Source organism: Canis lupus, chromosome 38 (assembly GCF_048164855.1).
Source record: "Canis lupus baileyi chromosome 38, mCanLup2.hap1, whole genome shotgun sequence".
Classification (NCBI taxonomy): Eukaryota; Metazoa; Chordata; class Mammalia; order Carnivora; family Canidae; genus Canis; species Canis lupus.
In genome coordinates, this window is record NC_132875.1 from 21190404 (window position 1) to 21216186 (window position 25783).

The window sequence follows — 25783 nt, forward strand, 5'->3', positions numbered from 1 at the left end:
GCATGATGCCTCAGTGCCCAAATGGAGCTCCCACGTGTCTCCCTCCCCCATCAGGGCTACCTTACTGCATTCTCCCCCACGCCCTAGGCTGGGTGCGTAGTTCAGCTCGGGTTAAGGGAAGGCTGGAAGTAGGGCAGGGGAAAGACTACGTCTGCACAAATCTGAATGTGCAGGCACCATTCTAGCCTCTAGACAGAATGAAGGAGTCCTCAAAATGACCCAAGTACTTCTCAAGCTCAGGATTGAGGACACAGCCTCGGCTTTGAAGAGTGGGGGATGGGAAGGAGTAGGCACTTAGATGGTGGATTTAAGGGGGGAGAAAAGAGAGGGTCCCGGGCCCCTATCTAGCTCCCTAAAATGGCTGGGGGAAGGCGAAGAAATGGGAGGGCCAGCCCTCCCAGCAGGATGCCATCTTCCGTGGGCCCTTCCCTGAAATTAGGGCCCATTTAGGGGAAAGGCAGGGATCAGGAAGTGACCAGTCCCACCTCCATTTCCCAATCCTGTCCTCCCATATCCCCACCCAGTGCCTGCTGGGATGCTAAGCACACTTAGCCAAGAGCCTCCTCCTGCCTCACAGACCCAGCCCAGTGAGAGCCACTCAGAAATAGAAAAGAAGGCCATGTTTATTCCACTTCTTGAGGGTACAGGTCTCTGATCTGGACTTACAGGCCTGTGCTCCCTGCTGACCACAGCTGGATGCATATCCCAGAGCCTGACAGTGCCTCAGGGAGAGAGGAAGGTGAGGATCCTTGAGGCCCTACCTAGCACCCAGGCCAAACCCCCAAACAAATCAGGCTCTATAATGCCTGGGGCTGAGAGTGGGGGCTCCCGGAAATCACAGGATGTTCAACGTGAAACCCCTTAAGAGGAAGGAAGACTGAATTGAGGTCGTCTGACCCAGCATCCTAGGGAAATTCCCAGAGGCCTCCTCTTCTGTTCCCTGAGAATCGAAGCCCTGTAAACCAGAGGAGGTGGTTGGGCGGGCCGATCCGAGCCTCTTCTCCCCGTGGCCTGCTGGCTTCAGCTATGCAGGCCGGAGCGATGGAGATGTACCTGAGCCTGTGTGAGGCACAAAGGTCAGCCCAGGCAGTGGGTCCTGACAGGGGTGGCCTGGTGCCCTGGGGCCTGCTGTGCTGCTGCTGCCAGAAAGGCAGTGGAAGGTAATGCTGGTGACATCTCCCAGTTGTTGGCCAGGAGGGAGGTAGGCTGACGAGACGGGACCAGACATCATCCTGTGTTAGGCCCCACACTGCAGGCAGGAGAGCAGTGTTTGAACGATTCTAATGCTTCAGGATGTTGGGCACCCCATGGGGCTCAGATGTCAGGAGTCAGGAGCCGATGGGGGCCTACTTAGCCTGTAAGGAAAAATAAAGGTTACCTTCGCCCACCCAGGCAGAGAAGCCTGTGGGCCACACCCCAGGACCCAACACACTCAACTTCTCTGGAGTACAGAGCCATTCAGCTATCTCCTTGTCCAGTGCTTGACACCCCCCACCCCGCCCACAAGAACTCTCTGGTTCTCCTCCTTGACTACACAGTAGAATCACCTGGGGGGGGCGGGTTATAAACCCCTGGAGGCACCCAGAGTCTTTGGAGGCCAGAGCTGGGAGCCATAATCTAAAAAGCTCCCCTGGTGAACCCACTGCAGCCAAAAGGTCAAGAGGAGGGAAAGAGGAGTTCAAATAGCTACTGTGGGCTCCTTGGCTACAGCTCTGAAGGAGGAAGTAAAAATTCACTTAAAATAAAGTTTTGAGCTATCTGTAAATAGACCCCATATCACAGCACGAAAAATTTATGTCGGCACTAAAATTAGAACTTCCTGCCCATGAAGGAGGTTTTAGAAAGAATCTCCTCCTCGAGGGTATTTAAGAGGATGGAGTCTCCCCTTGCTGGGATGGGATATGGCAGGGAGGCTTCCTCAGCCTGAGGACACTGCAATTCTGGGGACAAACACAAGCTCTGCTCTGGGGTTCCTAGCTCGTAGCCCCAATTCCAGGGTTCCAGACTGGCACAGCCTCTGAGGAACACTGAGCATTTAGTGAGTGCCTCCCTCTGCACCCCTCTCCGCCCCAGCACGTGGCATAGCTCATCTGAATTCACCCCTAGTTACCACCAGGAGCTTGGGATCATTCATCCCATTTCACACGGGAGGGAACTGAAGCCCAGAGCCCGGCAAAACCTCCGAGGGTCATGCAGTTTGTAAGGAGCCATGAGGAGACAAATCCTGTTGGAGTCTCTGCAGATTCTTTCCACTATGCCACTTGGTCCTCCCGTGGGGGAGTGACAGGCATAGGGCGGGTGTGTGTGTGTGTGTGTGTGGCTGTGGGGGGTTGTGCCCATGCGTGCACATGCACGCACATGCTCAAGTGTGTATGTACGGAAACAGGCCATGAGCTTCAGGGCAAGGACCATTCCTGATGCTGAGATTATGTCCCTCCTTCTTGGTGTTTAAAAAAATGTGCTTTATGAAGCAGGACTACTAGGTGGCAGGATTTTTTTTCCCTTTTAAATGTGCTTACTTGGTTCTATGGGAAGTTGGTCACTGTTATCTCCTAGCTTCCTTTTGTGAAGTTTACTAGTGCAAAAAATCCCAAAGTCTGAGGCCTGAGGCGCATTCCCTGCACCCCCTCCAGTCCCCCTCATTCCCCAGGAGGAGGGGAATCTAACAGGGGCAGGATCCAGAGTCGGGGAGCCTGTGCACGGACAGGAACACAGAGGCCAGCAGGCCAGACAAACACAGGCCTCAGGCCGCTAACCCAAGCTCCGCGCTGCCGTTCCTGGTGTAGGCCGTGGAGATGAACCGCAGCCCTCTGCACGGGGTGCCAATGGCTGCGGGAGCGGGTCTGGGGGAGCCACTGGGCAGAGTCGGCATGGAGGGGAACAGGACACGGCCTGGATCCCACATGCCTGCAAGCCCCCCTCCTGACTGCACTGAGGCGCGTGTCCTCAGGACTACAGTGGAAGCCTACACCTTACAAGGCTGGCGACTCAGCTGTGGACAGGGCAGGGCTCTGACACCTGTCCCCAGCCTTCCCCGCACACAGTGGGGGCTCCTTACCCTTCAATGATGCGATTGTTGTCCTGCAGGTCAAAGGCCAGCAGTTTCATCTCCTCACAGAGCTCTTGCATGCTGTTGGAGGCAGAGGCAAGAGGGCATCTGGGGCCGAGGCTGTCCTGCCAGTTGCTCCCCCAGGAAGCCGGACATCCAGACTCTCTCTATTCCTGCCTCCAAGGCCTGAGGCAGAACCCCTCGGGCTCTAACATCTGTACCATACCCCCTCTTCCACCACTCCCCTCCCTCCACACACACCCCGTCTCTCTAGAACTTACTGGAGAACCAGGTCTGTCAGTGCAGGGCTGGGATAGGGGGCTGTGGGGGGTGGTGAGGCCTGAGCCTCCTTTGTTCTGTCCTGAAGACGCTGGTGAGATAACCAGTCGAGGATCTGAAGGGAAGCCACACTGTAGTCAGGGGGGATGGGCCAACAGGTGTGGTTGTTCACAAGGGAGGTGTGAGTAAGGGTAAGAAAAGGGCAACAAAATGGCCCATGGCCTGCATCCTTGGAGCTTCCTGAATGCCCCAGCCTTTCCTGCAGGCCCTTTCTTCCCATCCTGGAAGCAGTTGACACAAACCACCCTCATGTATCTGTGCTTGGATTTAACTGTCCAGCCCGCCAAGTTCTCCCCTGGGGCCAACCCACACCTTTGATGGCTCAGCATGAGCCTGGAGCTACAGGAACTACGGAGAAGGGGCAGGGCAGCCCAGCTAGCCTCGAAGTCACGAAGGAACGAGGCTGCTGCGGGGGCTGGGGGCTTGGGGACCAGAGGAGCAGCCTTCTCGGAGCTGCCTCGGTGTTGGTCTCTCCCCAGAGAGCTGACCTAAAGACCAAGGAGGGTTCACATCGCTGCTCTCAGGAGTAGCCTGGAACCTCTCCGGCTGCACAGGGCATGAGGAAGATGTCCTAGCATTCTGGAAGCTCTGTCCTTGTAGTGCCCTTCAGTTTGAGATCACCAGGGAGTGCCTTCCGTTCTCTCTGTCCCCACCTCAGAGCACATTTGTGTGTCAGAGACCTCCAAGCCACTGTGTGCTTGGACGCAGACTCTGTCAAGGATGGCCCTGCCCAGAGGCAGGGGAACGGCCTCACGTCCCCAGGGTGCCCGATGGACTCGGCTCCTCTCAGTGGCACTGTGGCCTGCAGATCTCGTACCTTGCTGAGGCTCTCCTGGACTCCCTGGGCTTCTGTGTTGTAGGCAGCCACAGAACAGCTGACCATGCGCAAATGGTTCCTGGTCTCATGCACTTCCCTGGAGAGAACAGATAAGAAATCTAGGTTTGCTCACTCTTCCCGGGGCCCACCCAGCTGTCCTTCGGGTCCAGAGACATGGGGAAGAGGCTTTCCAGACAGCAGAGGCTGGAGCAGATGGCTGTGTCTGGGCATTTGCTTCCCTCCCTACCTCTGTCTGCAACTCCTCGTGTGCCCTCAACTCCTGTCTCACTGGGGGGATGCTGATGACACTTCTGACAAACGCTGCCAAGGGTCCCGCCAGAACCACAGGGGCAGTGAAACCACACATGGCTGTGGCCCATCATACATGCCAGTGAGGATGAGCTAAGGGCCAGGCCAGGCTCCAGACCCGCAGCAGATAGCCCATCCCAGGGCACCTCCTATGAGAACTGCCCCCTTGCCAGAGCCAATCAAGGGCCGGACTCCTCTAGGAGTTTTCTTGTTCTCTAAGTGGAGGGAGTGAGCAGCCACCGGTCCCTATTGCACAGAAAGGAAACCAATCCGAGGACAGACAAGCCAGTGGTTGTTCTCACCCCTACCTACACATTCAAATTACCTGGAAGTGCTTTTATTTTATGTTTTTTAAAGATTTTATTTATTTATCCATGAGAGACACACACAGAGAGAGAAGCAGAGACACAGGCAGAGGGAGAAGCAGGCTCCATGCAGGGAGCCCGACGTGGGACTAGATCCTGGGCCTCCAGGATCACACCCTGGGCCAAATGAAGGCAGGCGCTAAACCGCTGAGCCACCCAGGGATCCCCCTGGAGGTGCTTTTAAAATGCTGATATGAAGCCTGACTTCAGACCAATTAAAGCAGAATTTGGGGTGGGTTAGGGGTGGAGAAGCTGTACTCTCTACTGTGAGGGTGGGTGAGTGCCTGGGTCTCAGTCCCGTAAAAAGCCCACAGGTCATATGGGCCTGGGACCCTGTCCTCTCTTCCCAGGAGGGGCCAGTATTCCTACAGCCAGAGGAAGGAGGGAGGGGCTCATGTGAGAGGGGAAAAGCCTGAAACTCCTAGAGGGGACAGTGTAAGGGGCTTCCATTTAAGGGCCTCTGCAGGCCCCTGCATCCCTGACCACCAGAAGTCTATAAGACTGCCCGGCCTCATCCCAGAGGAATCTTGTGCTCTCCCCAGAGAAGGGGCTTCCCAACACAACCACCTGGGAACATGGCAAGAACCCAGATTTTAGAGGCAGTCATACCCATTACTAGTCTTGGATCTGCTACTTCCTAGCTGTGTAGTATTGAGGAGACCTGTGCTCTGAGCCTCAGTCTCCTCATCTGTGAAGAGGGGTAAGAGTATATACTGCATAGAGTATATTGTGGGATTAAATAAGTGCACAAAACCACCGTTTTTTTTTTTTTTTTTTTTTTGCTTTTGTTCCTTAACTACCATCTCCCCTCAATCAGGGCTCTGCAAATCACAGGGTTCTCTGAAGCCCGAAGGGCAAGGCCAGGAAGGGCCCCAGGGTCCGAGAGCTCAGGAAGGAGGGCCAAACTGTTACCTCATCCACTTGCCGTGCGTGACCAGGGATGTCTGATACTTCTGCACACACTTCTCCTGGAATACCTGCAGGAGCCTTTTGGCTAAATGACTAAAATTCACCCTGAAATGACAGGGACACCGAGGCATAGAGATAATCAGCCAGACCCACCTGTGCCCACGGCTAGCATCCCTGGGTCTCCACCGCCGAAACGCCCAGCCCTTGGATCCACAGTAGGGCCGCCTCTCCAGACAAGGACGGCATGAGGCTCGCACATACACGAACTTTGGAGGTCAGAGTGGCAGGGACGCAGAGCACAGCGACAGAGATGTGGGAGAAGGACAAGGGGATTTCAGAGAACAGACACACTCCAGCTCCGTCCTCACGGGGGAGGCGAGATGCTGCCGGAGATTGAGAGAAGAGTGTATAAGGGTCAGGGGTGGGCATCGAACTGGAGGACTGTGTCTCCAAATAACCACTTTAAATCAGAGAGGGCGTCCTGGAAGATTAGTGTCTAGGAGACAGAGGAGCAGAGAACAGCACAAGGGAAGGTCAGAAGCAGGAAGCAGGAAGCAGTAAATCAGGGAGGAGAGTTAGGGAAAGAAATACTACAAACAGTCTTATTCCCGCTAGAGATAAGTCCAATTACATCAAACTTCAGAGAAAGCTCCTTCTGAGTCAGCTACTCAGTCTCCCTCCCTGGGCCCCAGATAACCTGCCCGACAGTCACCCGCTCTGCTGCTGCCCAGCTACAGCCTGGGATCAGGATCCTTCATCGAACCTTGTCAGGCACAGAGGACAGCTCCTCCCTGGTGACACCCACCTTCCTGCCTCCTGCTCACCCACCTGCCAGGGGGGACGGGCTACTCACTTATCCAGCTTGTGAATCTGCTCCTCGTTGTAGCCAAGCCCTGAAGGAAACAGACAGGAATGATGTCACCTGTCCAATCAGTCAATGAAACCGAATGCCACAAGAGCTTGGGGACAATTACAAAGATGAAGATAAGCTCAGTCTGGCCCTTTGGGACTTCACAGCCCCGTGGAGCCACGAGGTACAGAGGAGCCCAGGGAAGCTGCAGAGAAATTGCTGCAGGGCTCCTGGGGCCAGGAGTGGAGAGATGAGTACTTGGGGGGACATCTCAGGTGGGGGGTGCTGGATGAGTGGTCCTTGAAGGACGTGTGGTCAGCCCCCGCTCCTCATCCAACACCCCTCCCGGCGTGCCTGATGCCGACAGCTCACAGGCCCCATTCCTGCTCCTCAAGTTGCGGCAGGGCCAGCTGGACTCCGTAGCGATGAGCTGGGTGAGTCAGGCCAGCACCCCGTACCCCTCTTTCACTGCCTCCTCCCGGTCACAGACCAGCCACTTCTACCTGAAGCGCTGGTTCACTGAGGGAGTCACCTACTGCCGAAGCTCCCAGCTGGGAGACGCTGCCCTCTCCTGGGCTTCCAGGGAACGGGCCTCCCAGCTAGAAGCTTCCCCAAGATGACAAGATGCAGGACGGTTGCCCAGCGGCCTCCCACCCAGGTCCCTAACAGCAGAAGCCCCTCGTTGGCATTTCATCCTGGGCCCTGCTCTCGGCCAGCTGAGCACTAGCGAAGTCCCAGCTCCAAGTCCCAGCCCAGCCTCCCAGTCGCCGGAGGTGGCAGAGGCGTGACACCGAATCGGCTTCTTGATTCGTCACAGGTAACAATCACCCAGGCTGGTGTGAGGGGAGAGGGACGACCAGAAGCGTTTTTCAGAGAGGCGTCTTTCCACATTCAGGGGTTTGCTGTCAAGGGTTATGCTTCCTTTCATTGTTAGTTTTCACAAGGGACTCTGGCAGACCAATGAAAACAAATCTCTTTGAGGCCATAAAGCGGAGTGGTTAAGAGCATCCAGACCAGGATTGCTTGGGCTACTGGACCTCCTAGGGTCTTGGTTTCCTTATCTATAAACGGGGGAGGGTAATGGTGCCTCTAGTCTTTGCAGGCATTAAATAAATTAAGATCATGCACAGCCTGGAGGACAGTTTCCAGCACATGGGAGGTGCCCAGAAGGGTAGTGAGGCAGGATGATGGAATGAATCCCAGTGACGGAGGCAGAAAGCCTCTCTGGTTCTCTGGAAATCATAGTTAAAAAAGGCCAGCGGGGTGTCAGGAATGGGAGAGTCTCAGTTTCCCCCTCTCCTGCGCTGCTCTCCTCACCTGCTCCACGGCCAGACCCCAGAGGCAGAACTGAGTCCGAAGGAGAGAAGATCATCTAGATCTCTATGTCCGAGCCAGTGGCCGCTGGACACGTGTGGCTACCGAGCACCTGACCTGTAGCCAGCACGCCTGAGGAACTGAATTTTTATTTTATTTTATTTTTTATTTTTTTGAATTTTTATTTTAATCCAATTAATTCAATCACTTAAAAATTTAAGACCGGAGCAGTGCAAAATGTTGTTTTCCCAATAAATGCAGCTTTACTGCTTTAGTACGACGACAGTTCAGTCTGCTAAAAAATCAGCTTCCAAATAGAGACGTGCTGTGAGCGTCAAATACACACAGGACTGTAAGGACTTGGCGCCCACACACACACCAAAGAATGTAAAATCCCTCTTTAATAATTTTGTTTATATGGATTACATGCGGAAATGACATGTTGGACATATTGGGTTAAATAAAATGTATTATGAAAATTAATTTCACCTGTTTGTTTCTATTTTTAAAATATTGGTTACTGGAGAGTTAGGTACATTGCTGGCATCACATTTCTAAGAGACAGAGCTTTTTAGATAATCCCAGGGCTAGAGATCTAGGCATCAAATCCAGGGCCTGCAGTCCACACATGAGGAGGAGCCCCAGGAGACAGGGGGTTGGTTTCTGATGTGTGAGTCAATTGGGATCTCCCAGGGGCCCTCACCCCCAGCCCCAGCCCTCCCCCAGGTTCCATCCTGCCCTGGCCCATGACAGCAGGCACCTTGGGCAAGCAGCTGCATCCCTGAGCCTGTAAATGAGTGGCTCCTGCCCAGAGGTCCTTTGTGAGGATGAGCAGAGAATACAGGCAAGGTAGCTGGCCCAGTGACTATAGGATATTTCTTCAGACTCTCCCTTATCTGGAAAACCTAGCTGTTTTAACAGCCAAAGACACAATGGATAGGGAATCACTCTTTAAATTGTAAAGGGCTCTACAGAGGTGAGGGGTCTCTTCCAAGGGCCTCCTCGGCTGTCACAGCGGGGCTCCAGCCATCGGAGCGCCCCATGCATGCTGTCTAAGCCTCTTAGTTGGCCATAGGCACAGGGCTCCCGTCCCTCAGCATCTGCAGGTAGCTTAGAGGCAGGGGCCCTGCCTTGGAGCAGCGGCACCCTGGCACCCCACAGCAGCATCCACACAGTGGGTGGAGCATGAAGGAACAGCGGGAGGAGCAGAGGGAAGGAAGGACGGAGGGTGGGAAGGGAGAGCAGGGGGTGGTTTGCTCTCCCCCATGGCTCACCTGGTCTCATTCTGGATTTCTTGAACTGTTTGTAGATGAGGTTCATCTTGTCCAAACAACACTGAATCTGCTGGATGCTGTGGGCAGGAGACAGGGACTAGGCAAGGGGAGAATAAAATAGCACAGAATAAAGGGGGGAGAGGGGATGGCATGGCTGGCAGAGGGTTGGGGAGCACACAAGCTGTCTGCCTGCAGAAGGAACCTCATTGCCACAGTTTTGGGGGCCAGACTGGGAGTGGGGGTGTCTCTCCTGTCCCTAAGCTTGTTTGAGCTGCCGTGGGGCCGGCCAGCCACCTGAGTCCCATGTCTCTCTCTCTCTCTCACACACACACACACACACACACACACATACACACACACACATACACACATTCGAGGTGTTCAGTAAGAGATGAGACAGACAAAAAGCTGCAGAACAGGCCACAGGACAATGGCCTTTGCTACACTAGAAGGCTTGAGAAGAGAATCAAGGCAGGAGCCTTGGGTCCTGTGAGGCCAGCAGTGCCCGTGGAGACGGGAGTGGGGCAGAAGCCTGGGGAGGGTAGGAGGAGGGCCCTCCTAGCGTATCCAACACCTGGCACATGGAAGGCGCTTAAATAATGAATGGACAACCCCTATTTAAAACACGGATGAATCCACGGTCCTCAGTCCTGCATGTAGGCAGGGGGATGTGGGAGATGACCTCAAGGACCTTCACCTCCTGAGGTTTAAAGTCAGTAGTATTTCTTCCTTCCCCTTTTCAAGTGGATACAAACAGGTGTGACGTGAGGGTTTGTGCATGTGTGTGCACATACGTGTGTGTGTGTGTGTGTGTGTGTGCGCGCGCAGGGGGGATGTTTCTTCTTCCCCAGCCTCAGGCCTGTTTAGCTCCACTTTCCTCCAAAGCTCCTCCCAGTGACCCCATCTCAGCTACTTCTGGAGCTGGATTCTGGGTCAGGCCCAAGCTGCTTCCAGGGCTCTGCAGGTCCCAGGCGCCTGCCCTTTGGAGAACACGGGGTGAACAAGACCTCAGATTCAGTCTTTATCCAAAAGACTCAGGCCAGATATGTGCCGAATTCTGAACTGTCTTCTGATTTTAGAAAGGTGATTCAGTAGACACAGGCTGTCAGGGACAGCCTGAGCACGGTCTGGGGTAGCGCCCCTCAAATACCCTCAACCTTTAGGGAACTATAAGAAGATTCACTCTAAGTGGGATAAACATGATGGGGGAACAGAGGACTAGCTGGGGACAAAGCACAAGCCCGGGACAGCACCAGCACACTGACAAGTCCTGGAAACAGGCAAAGGGACGTTCCTCTACAGACTCAACTGCCTCGATGTTCACACTTTGCTAAGGGCAGAAGGCAATCCTAGCCTGACCCCCAGGAGCCTGTAAGTCAACTTTACATATAAAAATTCCTTTAGAAATCTCCTTCATCTGTACCCCCCAAGATTCGTGTTGGAGATCATCCCCCAGCACCTGGCCCACCGATATCCATCCGAAGGGTCTCATGATTCAGGTTTTATTAGACGGTGATAAGTGACCTTTTCCCAACAATAGGCAGCCCCCTCAAGGTCCTGGAAACCTTGCTCCCAAATTGCTTAGAGAGTAGCTCTCCTCAAACCCCTCCCAACCCCCAGGTATATAATCAGCCAGCCCTCACAGACTCGGGGCAGCAGCTCTTCCTGCCCACGGGTCCTGTCCCGGGGCTTTTTTTTTTTTTTTGTTAAGTTTTTTTATTTACTTATGATAGTCACACACAGAGAGAGAGAGGCAGAGACACAGGCAGAGAGAGAAACAGGCTCCATGCACCGGGAGCCCGACGTGGGATTCGATCCCGGGTCTCCAGGATCGCGCCCTGGGCCAAAGGCAGGCGCCAAACTGCTGCGCCACCCAGGGATCCCCCCGGGGCTTTAATAAAATCACCATTTTGAACCAAAGACGTCTCAAGAATTCTTTCTTGGTTGTTGGCTCAGGATCTCACCCCACCAAACCTCACCTATATTCCAAAACCTCATCAAACACACTAAGAAGAGACTCATGAAAGCTGAGGTCGGGTTTTGCGGCCAAAACAAACAAATAAAACCCTACAGTTCTCAGGGCTCTTTGATTTTAGAATTGAGGGCCTGGGTTAGGGATCCCTGTCAGCACTGACTAGAGTAGGTACCGGGGAGAATGGGTACTGGTCAGGGCGGGCCCCACGCTCCAGGCTGTGAGGTAGGCGGGAGGACATTAAAATGCTGAGGGGGCGCCTGAGTGGCTCAGATGGTTGGGCGTCTGCCCTCAGCTTGGGTCATGATCTCAGGGTCCTGGGATCAAGCCCCGCATCGGGCTTCCTGCTTGGCAGGGAGTCTGTTTCTCCCTCTCCCTCCACCCCTCCCCACTGCTCGTTTTCTTTCTCAAATAAAAACAAATCTTTAAAAAAAGATGTTTGTTGAATGAGGCTTTCGAGGCCATAAATCCCTGGTGTAGGCCAAGAACATAGGCTTTGGAGGTGGGCAAACATGACACGAAGCCCCATGTCTATCATTTGTCACTGACTGGCTGTGACCCAGGGCATATTAACCTCCCAGAGTGAGCTTCCTCACCTACAAAAGAGGCCTACTAGTAGTAGCATCATTGTGGAGATTAAACGAGATGACAGAAGTAGGAGGGTCAATCCAGGGATTGAGCAGAGCCAATGAAGAGAAAGGGAAATGGAACGAAATTATTCTTTCACTTAGAACCATTGCACCTGGGACGCCTGGGCGGCTCAGTGGTTAAGCGTCTGCCTTCGGCCCAGGGCGTGACCCTGGAGACCCAGGATCGAGTCCCACATCGGGCTCCCTGCATGGAGCCCGCTTCTCCCTCTGCCTGTGTCTCTGCCTCTCTCTCGCTCTCTCTGTATCTATCATGAATAAATAAATAAAATCTTTAAAAAGAACCATTGCACCTGCTAGGATTTCCAATTCTCTCTCTAAATTCCCAGAAGGACCCCAGGTGCTCTTCTCCTTTAGGCCAGCCTCAGGGGAGGGCCATGCACATTCTTGGATCCCACACCACTACCCCACACCCCAGCACCCTTGCTAAGATAAAGGAGAAAGCAGATTGGTTCCTAAAAATGCTACTGGACCTTCGGAGCTGTGTGTCCCTGCTCCCACCCCCACCCCACCAAGAAGGAAAATCCCACAGACCTTCTGTCCGCATGTACCTGATCCCGGTTCTTCACCAGCTCAGAGCTCAGGTTGCTCAGGCTCACCTGGGTCTCTGTGATATTGTGGGAGCATCTGGAGAGGGCCTCCACCAACTGGAGGATAAAACAAGGCAGACCCCCGGGGGGTCCTCAGGTCAGGGCTCTGATAGCAGCCTGGCTGGACCTCTGCCCCCCCAGCTCTGTACTTACAGCTGCCCCCCTAGCCCCAGCCACCCCCCAGCCTCACTCACAGCCCGCAGCCTGGACCTCAGCTCTGTGACCCTCTTCAGCTCCTGCATCTCAGGCATCCCAGCCACACTGCTGAACCTCCAGGGAAGGACAGAGAAAGGACACAGCTGGGGGATTGGGAGGCAGAGCTCCACGACCACATGAAGAGCCTGACCTCTTTGGGACAGCCTTGCTGGCTTCTGGGGTTATCTGCGGAGTTTTGTGGTTGGATTAAAGGAACCAATGTCAAGAGGCCCCTAACCCAACAAAGTTGTACTGTTGTTGAGCACTGTAAAGAATAAAGATGGAGATAGCTGGAAACGAGAATCTTGAAAATTCATGAGTCCATGCAGCGAGGCAACTGTTAATAAACTAACTCCCTCCTAGAAATGTTTATCACTGAAGGAAAAGAATAAAGTTCCTTTCCAATAGAAACTGTATTTTATGGTAACCAATAGCTGACTATTAAGGGAAAAGGGAAAAGCCTTATTTTATAGAATATTAGCCAATAATGTTCCAGGCTTGGAATATTAGCATCATGCTGCCCCCAGTGAAGTTATTTGCTTGGGCATGGGGCTAAAATCCAGGATTAATGATCAAGGCACGGGCACTTGGACTGTGCCAAAGTGGTTCTTTCACACTGGTTCTTTCACAGGGAAAATGTGACCACACGATAAAGGAATCAGGCTGTCCCCACCCAGTGGTGGGAGGCTCTGAAGTGTACTTGGTGTCCTCTCTGATGCATTTGGCCAAAAGAATGTTCAACTTGAATCCACCCAGGCTTCAGAGCTCTCAGTTTATAAGAAATGTTGGGAAAGAAGAAAACAAATCCAAAGGGTATCTAGAGAAAACAGCAGAGTCCAGAGAGTGGGGCGGGGGGTGTTGCCCCTGCGACATCCCGTGTCGGGAAAGGGAGGAGGGGGGAGGCAGTCTGTCTAGATTAAAATGGACTTAAGGAACAGAACAACTAGACACAAAGTGTGGTCTTGGGTTGGATCCTGGTTTGGATAAAACCAGCTAGAAAAGGAAAGTAGGGAGCAAGTTAGAGACCTTTGAGTATGGATGACTTTAGACGAGATGAAAATGTACTGACATGGGGCCGGAGAGCTCATCAGCTGAGGAAAGCAGGTTGTAAGAGAGCAAGTACTAGAGGGTCTCACGTCAGTTAATACATATACTTATATACAGAGCAGAAGACAACCTAGAAGGGCGTCTGCTATTACCGTGCAACGACCTAGCTCTGGGTGACAAGGACACGGCATTTTTATTTCGTTTTTGCTTATCTGCATTTTCCCACTTTCTGCAATTAGCATATACTATTTCTATCACAATAACAACCATGGGAAAAAGAATCTTGCGTGCTTTGGCTTGGGAATGGTGTTGGCAGAGGGGAAGGCGAGAGGACAGGGGAGAATTAGGCACGAAGTGGGCGCGCCATGAAGGCAGGAGTTTACTGTTGTTATCTCCAGTGCCCAGCAGTGTTCGGGACGCAGTAGTTCCTCTGTACATGGTTGTTGGATGGATTAGTGAGTGTACAAATGGATTTTAGGGTGTGCAATGCTCGCTGGCAGAAGCGGCTGAGGCTGACCTAGTCAGCAGAGATGGGTCTGAGTGCTAGTCCCAGCTGCCACCCCTCCTGTCTTCCATGACCTGGGGTCACTTCACTTCTGCAAGACTTGGGGATCTTGTGGACCTAACAGAGAGATAAATCTCCTTCCTGCTTCCCAACAAAGCATTTGTGGGCATCCAACAGGACCTCGGAGCTAAAGCGCTCGAGCTACAGAGCAGGGACATACGCTGTTTGGTGGTGAGGGAAGCACTGGGGCTCTCCGAGCCAGAGCCACCACATGACAGCAGTAGCTGAGAAGGACCAGGGAGCTTCACGACAGAGGCAAGGACACTCTGCCAAGGGAGTCTGCTTTGGGGAGCCCGTCCTGGGGAGCCCGAGGGAAAGATGAGTGACCAGGCTGGGCAATGGCAGCCACTTTATGCTTGGTACTTGTCAAAATGTGTCAGATTCCAGAATCTACAGGTCTGAGGATGTTCACAAAAGAACAGAATCACAAAGGGTCAAAGGTGGGAGGGCTCCAAGATCATCCAGTTCTCTTATTTTGAAAAAGAAAAAATAGTGGCTCAGGTTAGGAGAGAGAACAGTGGCCTAAGGTCCCAAGTGAAGAGCCTGGACTGGCCCTCTGACGCTCTGCTCAGTGCTCTTCCTGTGCTCTGTACTCTTCTCTGGTGGGACGGAGGCTGAAATATGCTTTGAAGCAGGTGCTCCTCCGAGCCGGAGCTCTCCAGGCACACCGTGCCTCCGAGGGGGCCTGGCATCCAGAATGGCAAAGACCCAGGACTCCAGCTCCAGGGAGTCCCTTCTCCACAGGCCTCAGTCTAGGGCAAAGGGGCAAATACCCCAAATACTTTCTCCATGTCTTTCCTGTTCAAGAACCTACAATAGAAATCTACTGGTCATTTTATCGGGTTCAACCTGCCAACTGGACCTTCTCCATGCATTCTCTCCTTCCCTTCCTATCCCTCTGCCCCACTCCACCTTCACCCTGGGATATTTTCCATTTTAACTGTGGCTTCAAACAAACCTCATCAGCACCCCTCCTCCAATCTCCCCAATCATGTCCTCCTATTCTGTCTCTGCACAGGACCAAACAACTCAAGGTATTCTTTCACTCTGGCCTTAAAAGCATCACCTCCTCCAGGAAGACCTCCATGATTGCCCCTCCTCACCTCTAGTCTTCCTCTATCCAACCATCCCATCACTCTTAAGTCCCTGGGAAGGGCTATCTCCTCCAGGAGAATGTGGACCCTCTGTGTGCCTGGTGTCACATCTATCCCTGGACCCCCTTTCTGTGCCCCGTTCAGAGCTCCTCTCAAGGACCAGTGCTGTGCCCCTGCAGGTCCGCATCTCTGTCACCATTTGAAAGGCGCTCAGCCAGGCCAGGGATTCTGTCCTTGTCATCTGGAGACTCTCCTCGGCCTCTTCCCACAACACTGCCACCCCATCTGCCCCATTGTCTGAACCGCTCCTGCCAAGCAAGGCAGCAGTGAGTCAATTCACTGCTGGGAACTCCCAGGACCTTCCTAAGGATAAAAGCCGGGGGATGTGAGGAGTAGGGACATGAGACATGTTCAGCACAGCTTCTGCTCCTGTTATCCCACGTCTCCTCCCAGTAGGGAAGGTTCCAGCTACCATCAGCTTCCCTGGGCTGCAGAGCCCCCTCCTCTCACCGTACCACGGCCCCATGCCTTCCGAGACTTGGGGGGCTATGCCCACTCCTTGGAAGTCCTCTGCCCAATGGAGTCTTCCTGCTTCTCATGTCTAGACTCTCTGGCTTGGTTCCCTCCTCCCCAGTCTCTCCCTTTGTCTGGTCGGTCTATCACCCCTAATTAGCCCAAGTCAGAGCAGTACTGGGCACAGAGCCCCAAGGCGGGCCCAGGAAATGTGAAGAAGGTGAGGACAGTTTAAGACCCAGAGACAGGTGGCGCCTGGGTGGTTCACTCAGTTCAGTGTCTTCCTTCAGCTCAGGCCATGATCCCACCGTCCTGAGATGGAGTCCCACATCAGCCCTGCATCAGGCTCTGTACTCAGGGAGGAGTCTTCTTCTCCCTCTTCCTTTGCCCCTCCCCACTGCTTGTGCGTGCTCTCACTCTCTCTCTCTCATAAAAAAAAAAAAGACGCAGAGCCAGAAGGAAGAGCATGGAGGATGAGAGCACCCAGATCCCCATCCTGTCAGGTCCAGGGGGCTGGGTGAGGCTATGAGGGCTTCTGCTGGAGTGCTGCTCTGGGGCTTGGTACCTGCTAAGGCAGTGCTCCCATGGCTGCCCCATTCCCCTTGCAGTGACTAGGTGGTGGGAGAGGTCTGTACAGTCACCTGGCAGCATGGGGGATCAGGGACAGAGTAGGGGTCCCCTCTGTATTCTCCAACAGCTGGGAGAGTGGGAGGTCTGGGGGGGGGGCAAGGGGCATTGTTGGACATTTGGGGGTGAAGAACAGGCAGACAGAGAAGGGCCGAGGGGTCTGAGCCAGCCTCACACCTGCTGCAGCGCACCCCCACCCCCTACCCTGAGCAGCACACCCACCTCTCGGTGCCCAGACTGCTGCTGAGGAAGAGGAGAGCCATCCGTGTGACCTCCAGCGTCCGTCTGCATGTAGCCTGGAGCGTCTCCCTGCAGAGGGGTGCAGAGTCAGAGCTCCCTTCTCCCAGGGGACCAAGAGCCCATGCCAAGGGAACGCACCCGGGCTGTGTGGAAGAGGTCAACCCCACCTGCCCACCTTGCCCTCCGCATTCAGCCCCCGGGTGTACTCACACAAACCAGTGCAGTCCCCGAAGCATCATCTCCTGCCCGGCCAGCAAGGTCCGAGCCAGCCACAGGGCCTGGTAGCCAGCACCCAGTATACTCTAAAATACACAGGGGGCAGGGTTAGGACTCCCACCCCTACCCCTTGTGTGACCCTTCCTGGCCAACGGCCACCGGGGCCACCTCTCACCTTGGCGGTGGTGTAATCTGCCTGCAGGTCCACTTTGGGGAAGAACTTGGAGATGTCCTGAGCGGCTGCAGACAAAGACCCTATCTGAGGGGGCTGCCTGTGTGTCCCGGACATACCCTAAGTTCATCTTCTGTTCTTCCCCACTCACTCACCCTCACCCCATCTTCCAGAGCAAGCTTCCCACCTTGTGCACAGCACCCCCAAGCCTAAATAAATGCACTTGCTGCGCTTCTTTACAATCACTGTCCCTCACTGCCCCCTGGTGTCCTCTTTGGAGAACTACAGCCTCATGCCCAAGGTCCCAGAAACAGCCAGAAAATGGGCTAAAACCACCCTCAGGCCTAGGAGTTTCAAGGCTAAGTCTGCTTTCCAGCATTGGAGACCCTGAAAAGGAGGATGACATCGGCATCATTCAAAGAAGAAGGAATGGTACTTTTTCTAGAACTTGGAAGACAAAACTCTGGACCCCTGACCACCTTTCTTTGCTCTAGCAACTGGGGTTCCGGCTTTCTCCAACCCAAACCATCCGAGGCTCTCCCACCAATCGCAGAGATGCTGGAAATCATCTTAAATCCAGATCTCCCTGTCTCAATTGAAGTTTCTTTCACAGCTCTGTGGACACTGTGAGGCCCAGGGAGGTGAAGTGTGAGTCCCACAGCATTTGAGAGGCATGATAGAATTAGAGGCCAGATCTGCCTTCTGGACCCTGTGGGCCCAAAGAAACAGCCACAAAAAATATTAATCAATATCCTGGATCATAACCTCCTGTCCCTTGTGGAAAGTAAGAAGGAGAAAAGATCCAGCCGGTAGGGCCCTACTCACGGTCCCTGAAGGCCAGCCCCTTGGGGGTCTCACTGGCCTTGCTGAACAGGGTCAGGGGGCTGCTTGCGGTCGTGTGGGTGATGTGTTGCGCTGACAGGCTGGGCTCAAGGACGCAGAGGTGACCCTCAAAGAAGTACTCCTGGTGCTGGGGAGCCACACTGGTCTGCTCATATACTGCCTCCAGGAAGATGGCTATCCTAGACACACAAAGGGTCCCGGGGGTGGGAGGGAGAAGATAGGAAGTGTCAGCATGATCTAGGGCCCAGGTGACCCAAACCCCAGGTAAGTCTTCATCCATGGAGAGGGCTCAGCTTTTCAAAGGGAGGGACTGGATGACTATCACTCTTATCAAAGGTGAAAATTCACCTAGAATTTGAGAAATAATGGGTTCCATGAGCAACACATTTGGGAAACGCATCACCAACACACACACGCGCATCCACGCACATACGCACCCCTCAGATTCCTAATGTTCGTTAGCATGGGAAAGGCTGCTGCATCCCTGGAGTCTAGCAGCAAGGAAGAACTGTTTAATTTCATGGAATTAGCTTTTCCAAAGTAAGATTGGACCCAGCAGCTCTCATATCTACTAGGATACACCCTTCTGCTTGGGTAGAGAAGGTTCTGGCGCCTGTCCCTCAGACCCATGCACTCACGTATTGTGGGCATGGATGTAGATGTGGTGCAGGACCGCCTGGGACAAGGAGAAGACATGGACAACGACTCGCTGCAGGATGTCACTGGTCTCCGCAAAGAACTGGTCAAAGCCCCAGCACTTGGCCTGCTCCACCTCCAGGATGTTGGCCAGGATGGGCACCAGCTGGCTCTGCAGCCCCCTGTACCCCGGACATGGATACGCTCAGGCACCAGGGCCCAGATTTGTCCTCTTTGAGGATGCAATAGGGCATTCCACCATAAGGTCCTGAAGAGCTCGGACCAAGGCGGGGTGGGGGTGGGGGTGGGTGGGGAGGAAGAGCTTCCAGAGGGGAAAGGGGAGCCCGACAGGGAAAGTGGTCCCCTGAGCCGACTGCCCCTGCGCCGGGCCCTCCCTCCCCGCAGGCCCGACCGTGCCCTGGGCGTCAGGGATGCCAGCCCAGCCTCAGGTGGGCCCGTGCCCCCCGCGCCACTCACGGGGACAGCCGGCAGGTGATGGGGAGGCCGTAGCTCCACTCCAGGGGCCCGTTCTCCCGCCGCTGGGTGCCCGCGATGGCCCCCGCCGGCTTCTCGGTGGTGATCCGGTACCTGGGGCGAGGAGGGACCAGCTCGGCGGGACCCCCGGCCCGTCACACTCCGAGGGACGAGGGACGAGGGACGGCGAACTGCGCACGGAGGGCTCCGGAGCAGGGCCCCTGCTCTCCGCCAGCCACTCCAGATGGGCCCGAAACCGAATTAAGAGTCCTGGCCCTCAGGCAAGGCAGCCCCCAGGCAAGCTCTGGGCTCCATCGCCATCCGCCTCCCCCGCCCCCCTGCCTGGGTCGCCAGCTGCCCCTGCACCTCTGCCCCCTGCCCTGCCCCCAGTCACCGTCCAGAGCCTTCCCGGCCAGCCCCCGCCCCGCAGTCTCCTTCCCCTTCCCTGACCTAATCCAGGTCCCACACAGCTGGACCCCGAGCCTTCCCACCAATCCTTAAACCTCCTCCCACGGTGCCCACGAGGGAGAAACAGCCACTGCCTCCAGCCACCTCTGGATCAGAAGCAGGAAACCTGGGAAGGCCTTGCATCTGGGACCAGGAGGCTGTGTCCCGCCCTGGTCCAGCTCCCCCTTTGCCCCTGGCGGGCTCCCCAATTTTGGGCATGTGTCTTTTCGAGCCTCAGCTGAGGTGGGTGAGCCACACACGCCCACGGAGGGAGCAGAGGGAGTGGCTCTGACCGGGAGCTCGGGAGCTCGGGGCTGCCATAAGCACTGCTCTCCTATCAGGGCAGGGCTCAGCTTTTTGTTTGACGGGCTGAGAACCAAGTATTAAAAAGGAGCCTGGGTGGGGGTGGCCCCCAGGAGGACCACAAAGTGAGAGGTGGAAGAGGAGATGCAGCAGGGAGTGGTGGGGGAAGGCCCAGGGCTGGAGGCCCACCGTACATCATCTCCTTGTTGCGCCGTGGCCCACCAAAGGGGACGAAGGGCAGGCTGCCAGTGGCTGCGTGGTACAGGGTTACCCCAATGCTCCAGAGATCCACGGTTACCCCGAATGTCTTCTGCTGGGGCTTGCGAAGCACTGCCCGCTCATACATGTCGGGGTGCTGCCGGAGAGAGAACCAATGAGCAGCCATGGAGGGGGAGGGTGGGCAAGGGTCTGAGCCCCCATCCATCCAACCTCCTTCTACCACCTTCCAGTGAAAACAGAACTATCAGAACCACCTCCTTTGTCATCTCAAAAACTCGTGTGGAGCTAGACCATCCAGAGCATTCTATCTGTCCACCCTCTGCCCTGGGGAAAGTGGTGACCAGTGGTGCCCTATCCTCGGTGAGGATCCTATCAAGAAATTAACTACACAAGGGAGGCCCAGGCAGGGGGCCTGGGCAGAGGGGCCCCGGGCAGGGACACTCCAGCAGGGAGGCCCAGGCAGGCAACAGCACCACCTTTTCCAGAATACATTCTTCTGGCTGGGGTGCAGAGGTGACATACCCCTTACCACATGCAGGGGGACTGAACAGAGCCCCTTGGAGGAGCCCAGAGAGAGTCACAAGTGGACGGGCAGCCCCGAGTTTGAACACAGGGTCCCCAGCGGCCCACTCACCAGGTACTCCTCAGTGCCATAGACGGAGACAAACTTCTCATCATCATCTAGCTCCCGGGCGGCCCCAAAGTCCGTCAGCTTATAGATGCTCTGCCCTTCCTCCCCCATGAGGCGCATGATGTTTCCAGGCTTGATGTCGCGGTGGACGATGCCATTCTCCCGCAGGTGGTTCATGCCAGCCACTGTGGAGAGACAGGGCTGCTAGCTCCCGGCCAGGAACAGCTCAGTGTCTGTGGCTTATTTGGGGCAGAAGCCTGTCCTTGGGTCCGGAGCAAGAGTGCACATGGGCTGGCAGGGCCACAGGAAAAGCAGGAGAACAGAGATGGGCATAGGACAAAGGAGGGGGTCCCAAAGACATGAGTATTGAAGTTCCACCGGGATTCCCTAAGAGATCAAGAGGGATGACAGCTCTGCTCCCCCAAGGACAGCGCCCCCTCTCCTGTCTGATTTATTTTTAAGAGTTGTAATACAATACACCTAACACGAAATTCACTATTTCCAGCGTGCAGTTCCGTGGCATCAAGTACACTAGCAGCGCCGTGTAGCCATCACCGCCATCCACCTCCAGAACTTGGTCATTGTCCCAAATAGAAACCACCTATCACACCATCCCTCTCCATGCCTCCATCCCCCCAGCCCGGGCACACACTGTTCTACTTTGTCTCCGTGGTTTTGACCGCACTAGGTCCCTCATCTGAGTGGAATCATTCATATAGTACCCGTGACTTCACTTCACTTAGCAATGTCTTCCAGGTTTATCCACAGACAGCACATGTCAGAATTTCATTTCTTTTTAAGGCTGCATAGTGTTCCATCATATGTACATATTTTATCCATCCATCTGCCCATGACATTTGGGTTGTTTTCATCTTAATGGCTACTGTGAATAACACTGCTATAAACAATGATGTACAACCTGGTTTAATTTTTTTTTTTTTAAGATGGAGTTTTTTTTTTTTTTTAATTTTATTTATTTATGATAGTCACAGAGAGAGAGAGAGAGAGAGAGAGAGAGACAGAGACACAGGCAGAGGGAGAAGCAGGCTCCATGCACCGGGAGCCCGACGTGGGATTCGATCCCGGGTCTCCAGGATCGCGCCCTGGGCCAAAGGCAGGTGCCAAACCGCTGCGCCACCCAGGGTTCCCCTAAGATGGAGTTTTAAACAGCTGCCCTAGGTCTGTGAATGGAGAGCCTCCCAGGTACAGATGTCTTTTGTGTTTGGGTCATTGTTTCAGAAATGCTGGACTCCCTGAGACTTCGCCTTCCACCGAGGGCTGGGCCTGTGGCTGGTCTGATGGGGAAGGGGACTTCCTGGGGGATGGTCAGGGAGGGGCTCACCCACACAGCGCAGCACCACCAGAAACTCGTCCTCGGGCAGCCCGAAGGCATTCTCAGGGCTCTCGAGCACGCTGAGCAGGCTCCCGCTAGAGCAGTACTCCATCACCAGCACCTTCTGCCGGCTGCCCCCCTGTGGGTGGGACAGAGAGAAGCTTGGGGACAGGGAAGGCAAATCTCTTCCCCTTCCATCACTATGTGAAGAACCAGCTTTTTCAAGGGGAGGGTGACTCAGCCTAGGTGAAAAGCCCTTATTGTCTAGGTCCCAGCTGCTGCCTGGCCTTCTCTCTTTGGCCTTACGGTGACCCCACACACCTGAGCCCAAGGTCACCTTCCCAGGAAGCGCTCTCTGATTAGGCCCTACTTCCCATCTTTGCTTTCCCACACATACCCCCACCCCAGCATTCTTTATTCTACTCTACAGGTTGCTGCTCTGGCTGAGCTGCTGACAAGCATGTGACCATGTCTCCGTTACTATGTGACCTGACTCTTTTCCAGCCTGTGAGGGTCAAGGACAAGACCAGCTCCCTCTGACCAACTACTGGACCCACCGTCTCCTCCACTGCAAAGAGCTTGACGATGTTCTGGTGGTTCAGCTTTCGCAGGACCTCAAACTCCCTCACCTGCACCTCGCGGGGCCGCAGGTAGCTTGCCGTGTTGAAGACCTTCACAGCAACCAGCTCCCCGGATTTCTGCCGTGCGGGATAACATAAGTCCCATTCCTGCCCTGGGAAGCACACATATGCCCCCAGGCCTCCACACAGCTTCTCCCACCTGCCTGACACCAGCCAGGACCAAAGACAGCCCGGTTGGGGCTGGGGGCTCCCACCCTCAGCTTCTTCCCCTAATCAGAGGGAACACAGCCCAGTCCAACCCTGAGACGGGATAAGGGCTTTGTGTACCTGATACCCCACAGGGGATGTTCGGTCGTTGCTATTACCATTTTTTTTTTAAAGATTTTATTTATTTATTGGAGAGAGAGAATATAAGCAAGCAAGAGAGAGCAGGAACGGGGGGAGGGGCAGAGGGAGAGGGAGAAACAGGTTCCCCGCTGAGCAGGGAGCCCGACTCAACATGGGGCTTGGGGCTCCATCCCAGGACTCTGGGATCATGACCTGAGACAAAGGCAGAGGCTTAACCCACTGAGCCACTCAGGCACCCCGCTATTACTGTTTCTAGTGACAATAGGCACCAACCACCCCTGGTGCTAGCAGCAAAGCGGGACTGGAACCTGTTCTGGCTCCAGCTCTTGACACAAGACTGTGATATGTCTACATAGTCAGTGCAGAGCCATGATGAAGGCGGGGGAATTCAGACAAGTCCCACTTCCCAGTGCTGCTATTCCTGGGTTTGCTGCCACCTCCCCAGGATGATGGCTTTGCATCTTCCTCTCTTTCTCTCCAGTCCCAAACTCTGCCTGACAGAAGCAACATCCCAAGGAGCCCTTTAGAACTCCCCACACCTCCTCCCAAAGCCACAGTGTCCCCTGGCTCCAGAGTGTGCTAGGCGTCCGCCCAGCCACACAGCACCCTTGCTGCCCACCAGGGGCCGACAGGGCCAAGAACTTCCTCGGCCTCAAGGGGCCTGGCCAGGGCTGCATCCTACCTTGTTTCGGGCCTTGTACACACTGGCAGTGGCCCCCTGCCCCAGCAGGTCGTCCGTGTGCCATAGGTAATTGATGGTGCTCTGCATCTCCTGCCCCTGGCCAGCTGGCCACCTTCGGCCTAGAGAAAGAACATACGAGAGTCCAGGATTCCACTCCTGGGGTGCACACTGGTGGCCTGACAGGTAGCTGTGACCACGACCATCCCAGAACGGGCTCCATGTGGCCATTCCAGAGGCAAGGGGATGGAGCAAGTGTGAAGCGCAGGCAGGCTAAGAAACCTCTCCAAAAAGAAATACAGCCACCGGGGCCCTCAGCCCACAGCCTGTGCCTGTCCCCACGGGGCACTCTACCTGTCCTCACGCCCAGTCTTCTCCAACCCCTTCCCCAGAGGCCATTCTTCAGAGACAGACCTTTTTCCCTGTTACCTCTCCCAGGCACCGAGAATTCTGGGTTTTTGGCATCCAGACCTGGGATTGTCCCAGGAAGCAGAAATAGTGCTTGAAGGCAGGGCCCCAGGTCAGGCAGCGTCAACCACACCACCACAAATCTCCAGGATTGCAACACGAGCCTGGAGCCCTTCCCCACCCACTTGCCTGGGCCCACCACTTCCTGCTGTTGTGAGCGAACAGCTGCTCAGGCGGCCAGTGTGGCCAGGTCAGCGCTGCTCCGGAGAGGGATGCGTATACTGCTGCAGGGAGCATACGTGTATGAGCGTGCGTGCGTGTGCACGTGCGCACACTGTGGTGAGGGTGGGGGTGGGCAGGAGACCATCGAATCCAAGAACTCAAGAGCCCAGGGGAGAATCTGAAACCCTCTACAACTCCATTCCCCATCTCTGCCCCCATCCCGTTCTCTCCAAAGGCCAGTTCCCCTAAAGCAACTGGCTCTAGGGAGTGTAGCCCCAGAAATTAAACTCAAGTCCTCTCTGAAAAACAGGTTCAGAGCTGGCCTCAATGGGATGATGGGAGAAGGCCGGACTAGACAGGGCTTCTTCCTCTTCTAACATCTGATAGGTTCTTAACCCTAGGGTCACCTGGAATCCTACAGTTCCTTAAGATTTCTTTGAGCCTTCTGTCTGTAATCTTTTTTTTTAAAAAAATGCAAATCTTGAGAATGTCATTTCCTTGAGCCAGAGGCCACTTGAAGAGGCTCAGTGGCCTATTCCTAGTTTCAGAAAAAGTGTTAGTGTTTGCATTTTCCAGAAGCCACTGCGATACAGGGAGACCTCCAGAAGGCGACAGAAGAGCTCAGCTTGGACGAGCTGATCAGGGAGTCCCTTCCCGCTGACCCCAGGGGCTGAGGGAGGCTCAGGACGCCCGGCAGAGCGCGCTGAGACCAAGGCCGAGGGGTGCGGTCTGGGGCCCTGGCGGGGAGCAGGTGATGCCACCTGCACAATCCTTCCCTGGGCGGGCCCTCGTCGCGCGCCCTGGGGCTGGGGGCTGCCCGCGCACAGCTGCAGACGCCGGGGCGGGCCGCACGTCCTGGGCCGCGCTCCTGGCCCCGCCAGGCTGTGCCCGGGGCTGCCGGTGGCACCTCGGGTCGGCTGCGCCAGCTCTGCGGCCCCAGCCCGGCGGCGGAGCCCGGGCACCTGCGGCGCGGGGGGCTGCGGGGCCCAACGCACTCACCCCGCGCTGCGAGCAGCCGTGGTCAGGCCGAGGCCGTCCGGGGCGAGCGCGGGTCGTGCTTCGCGTCCGTGGCCGCTGCAGGAGCTGAGCTGCGCCGGAAAGAGCAGCGCGGCGGTGCGGTGTGACTCGGCCTCCGCCAGGGGCCCCGGCGCCGGCCCTTAACCCCTTCCTGGCACCCCCCCCCCCCCCCCCCGGCGCCGGGGCTTTCCATCCCCCCGCGGCTCCGGGGGCCCCGGCTCGGGAGCCGGGCGCGGGGAGAGACCCGGGCGCAGGGCCGCGCGCCCCTCCCCGCCCCCCCTCCCGGGCGCTGCTCCGCGAGGGGGGGCCCTGCCGGGGCGCAGGGGCGCAGGGGCGCAGGGGCGCAGGGGGAGGGCGCCCCGGGCCCCGCGGAGCTCCGGCCCCGCCCCCACACTCACCCCATCTCGGCCGCGGGCCGCGCACCTGCCGGGCTCTCGGGAGGACTCGCTGTCATGCCCGGGCCGCGAGCTGCCCCCGGAGCTGCCCCCGGAGCTGCCCCCGGAGCTGCCCCCGGAGCTGCGAGGCTGCGGCGCGCGCC

At 55.7% G+C, this 25783-nt stretch overlaps 1 protein-coding gene across 14 annotated transcripts; it reads right to left on the bottom strand.

Moving 5' to 3' along the window:
- Window positions 1-605: 605 nt before the first annotated feature.
- Window positions 606-25762, bottom strand: IKBKE (inhibitor of nuclear factor kappa B kinase subunit epsilon). Of its 14 annotated transcripts, none has more exons than XR_012026006.1 (22): window positions 25644-25745; window positions 25228-25316; window positions 23602-23720; window positions 22548-22688; window positions 22000-22129; window positions 20661-20842; window positions 20002-20162; window positions 19061-19171; window positions 18586-18765; window positions 17930-18126; window positions 17108-17172; window positions 16927-17018; window positions 16699-16785; window positions 12630-12705; window positions 12397-12492; window positions 9227-9323; window positions 6642-6681; window positions 5942-6054; window positions 4206-4302; window positions 3331-3443; window positions 3059-3130; window positions 606-1355 (listed from the first exon to the last, which is right to left on the bottom strand). XR_012026006.1 is itself a non-coding variant. In XM_072815079.1 (22 exons), exons 3-22 carry the CDS (start codon window positions 23686-23688, stop codon window positions 1322-1324), a joined length of 2088 nt encoding a protein of 695 aa, XP_072671180.1. In that variant the 5' UTR covers window positions 23689-23720; window positions 25228-25316; window positions 25644-25745; the 3' UTR covers window positions 606-1321. The 14 variants fall into 14 exon arrangements, 11 of the variants coding, with proteins under 11 accessions (XP_072671180.1, XP_072671178.1, XP_072671179.1 ...); XM_072815079.1 differs by lacking the exon at window positions 5942-6054 and adding an exon at window positions 5792-5893 and having other exon boundaries at window positions 22620-22688; XM_072815077.1 differs by lacking the exon at window positions 5942-6054 and adding an exon at window positions 5792-5893 and having other exon boundaries at window positions 12630-12699.
- Window positions 25763-25783: the final 21 nt, after the last annotated feature.

What these genes read in the sequence shown, in the direction of transcription:
- IKBKE (XM_072815074.1), bottom strand. Translation starts at nt 23,688, where the DNA reads ATGCAGAGCACCATCAATTACCTATGGCACACGGACGACCTGCTGGGG. An exon ending in GAAATCCAGAATGAGACCAG is followed by an intron (nt 6,682 to 9,226) that starts GTGAGCCATGGG and finishes TGTTTCCTTCAG; the next exon opens with GGCTTGGCTACAACGAGGAG. An exon ending in CTGACAGACCTGGTTCTCCA is followed by an intron (nt 3,131 to 3,330) that starts GTAAGTTCTAGA and finishes TGCCTCCAACAG; the next exon opens with CATGCAAGAGCTCTGTGAGG.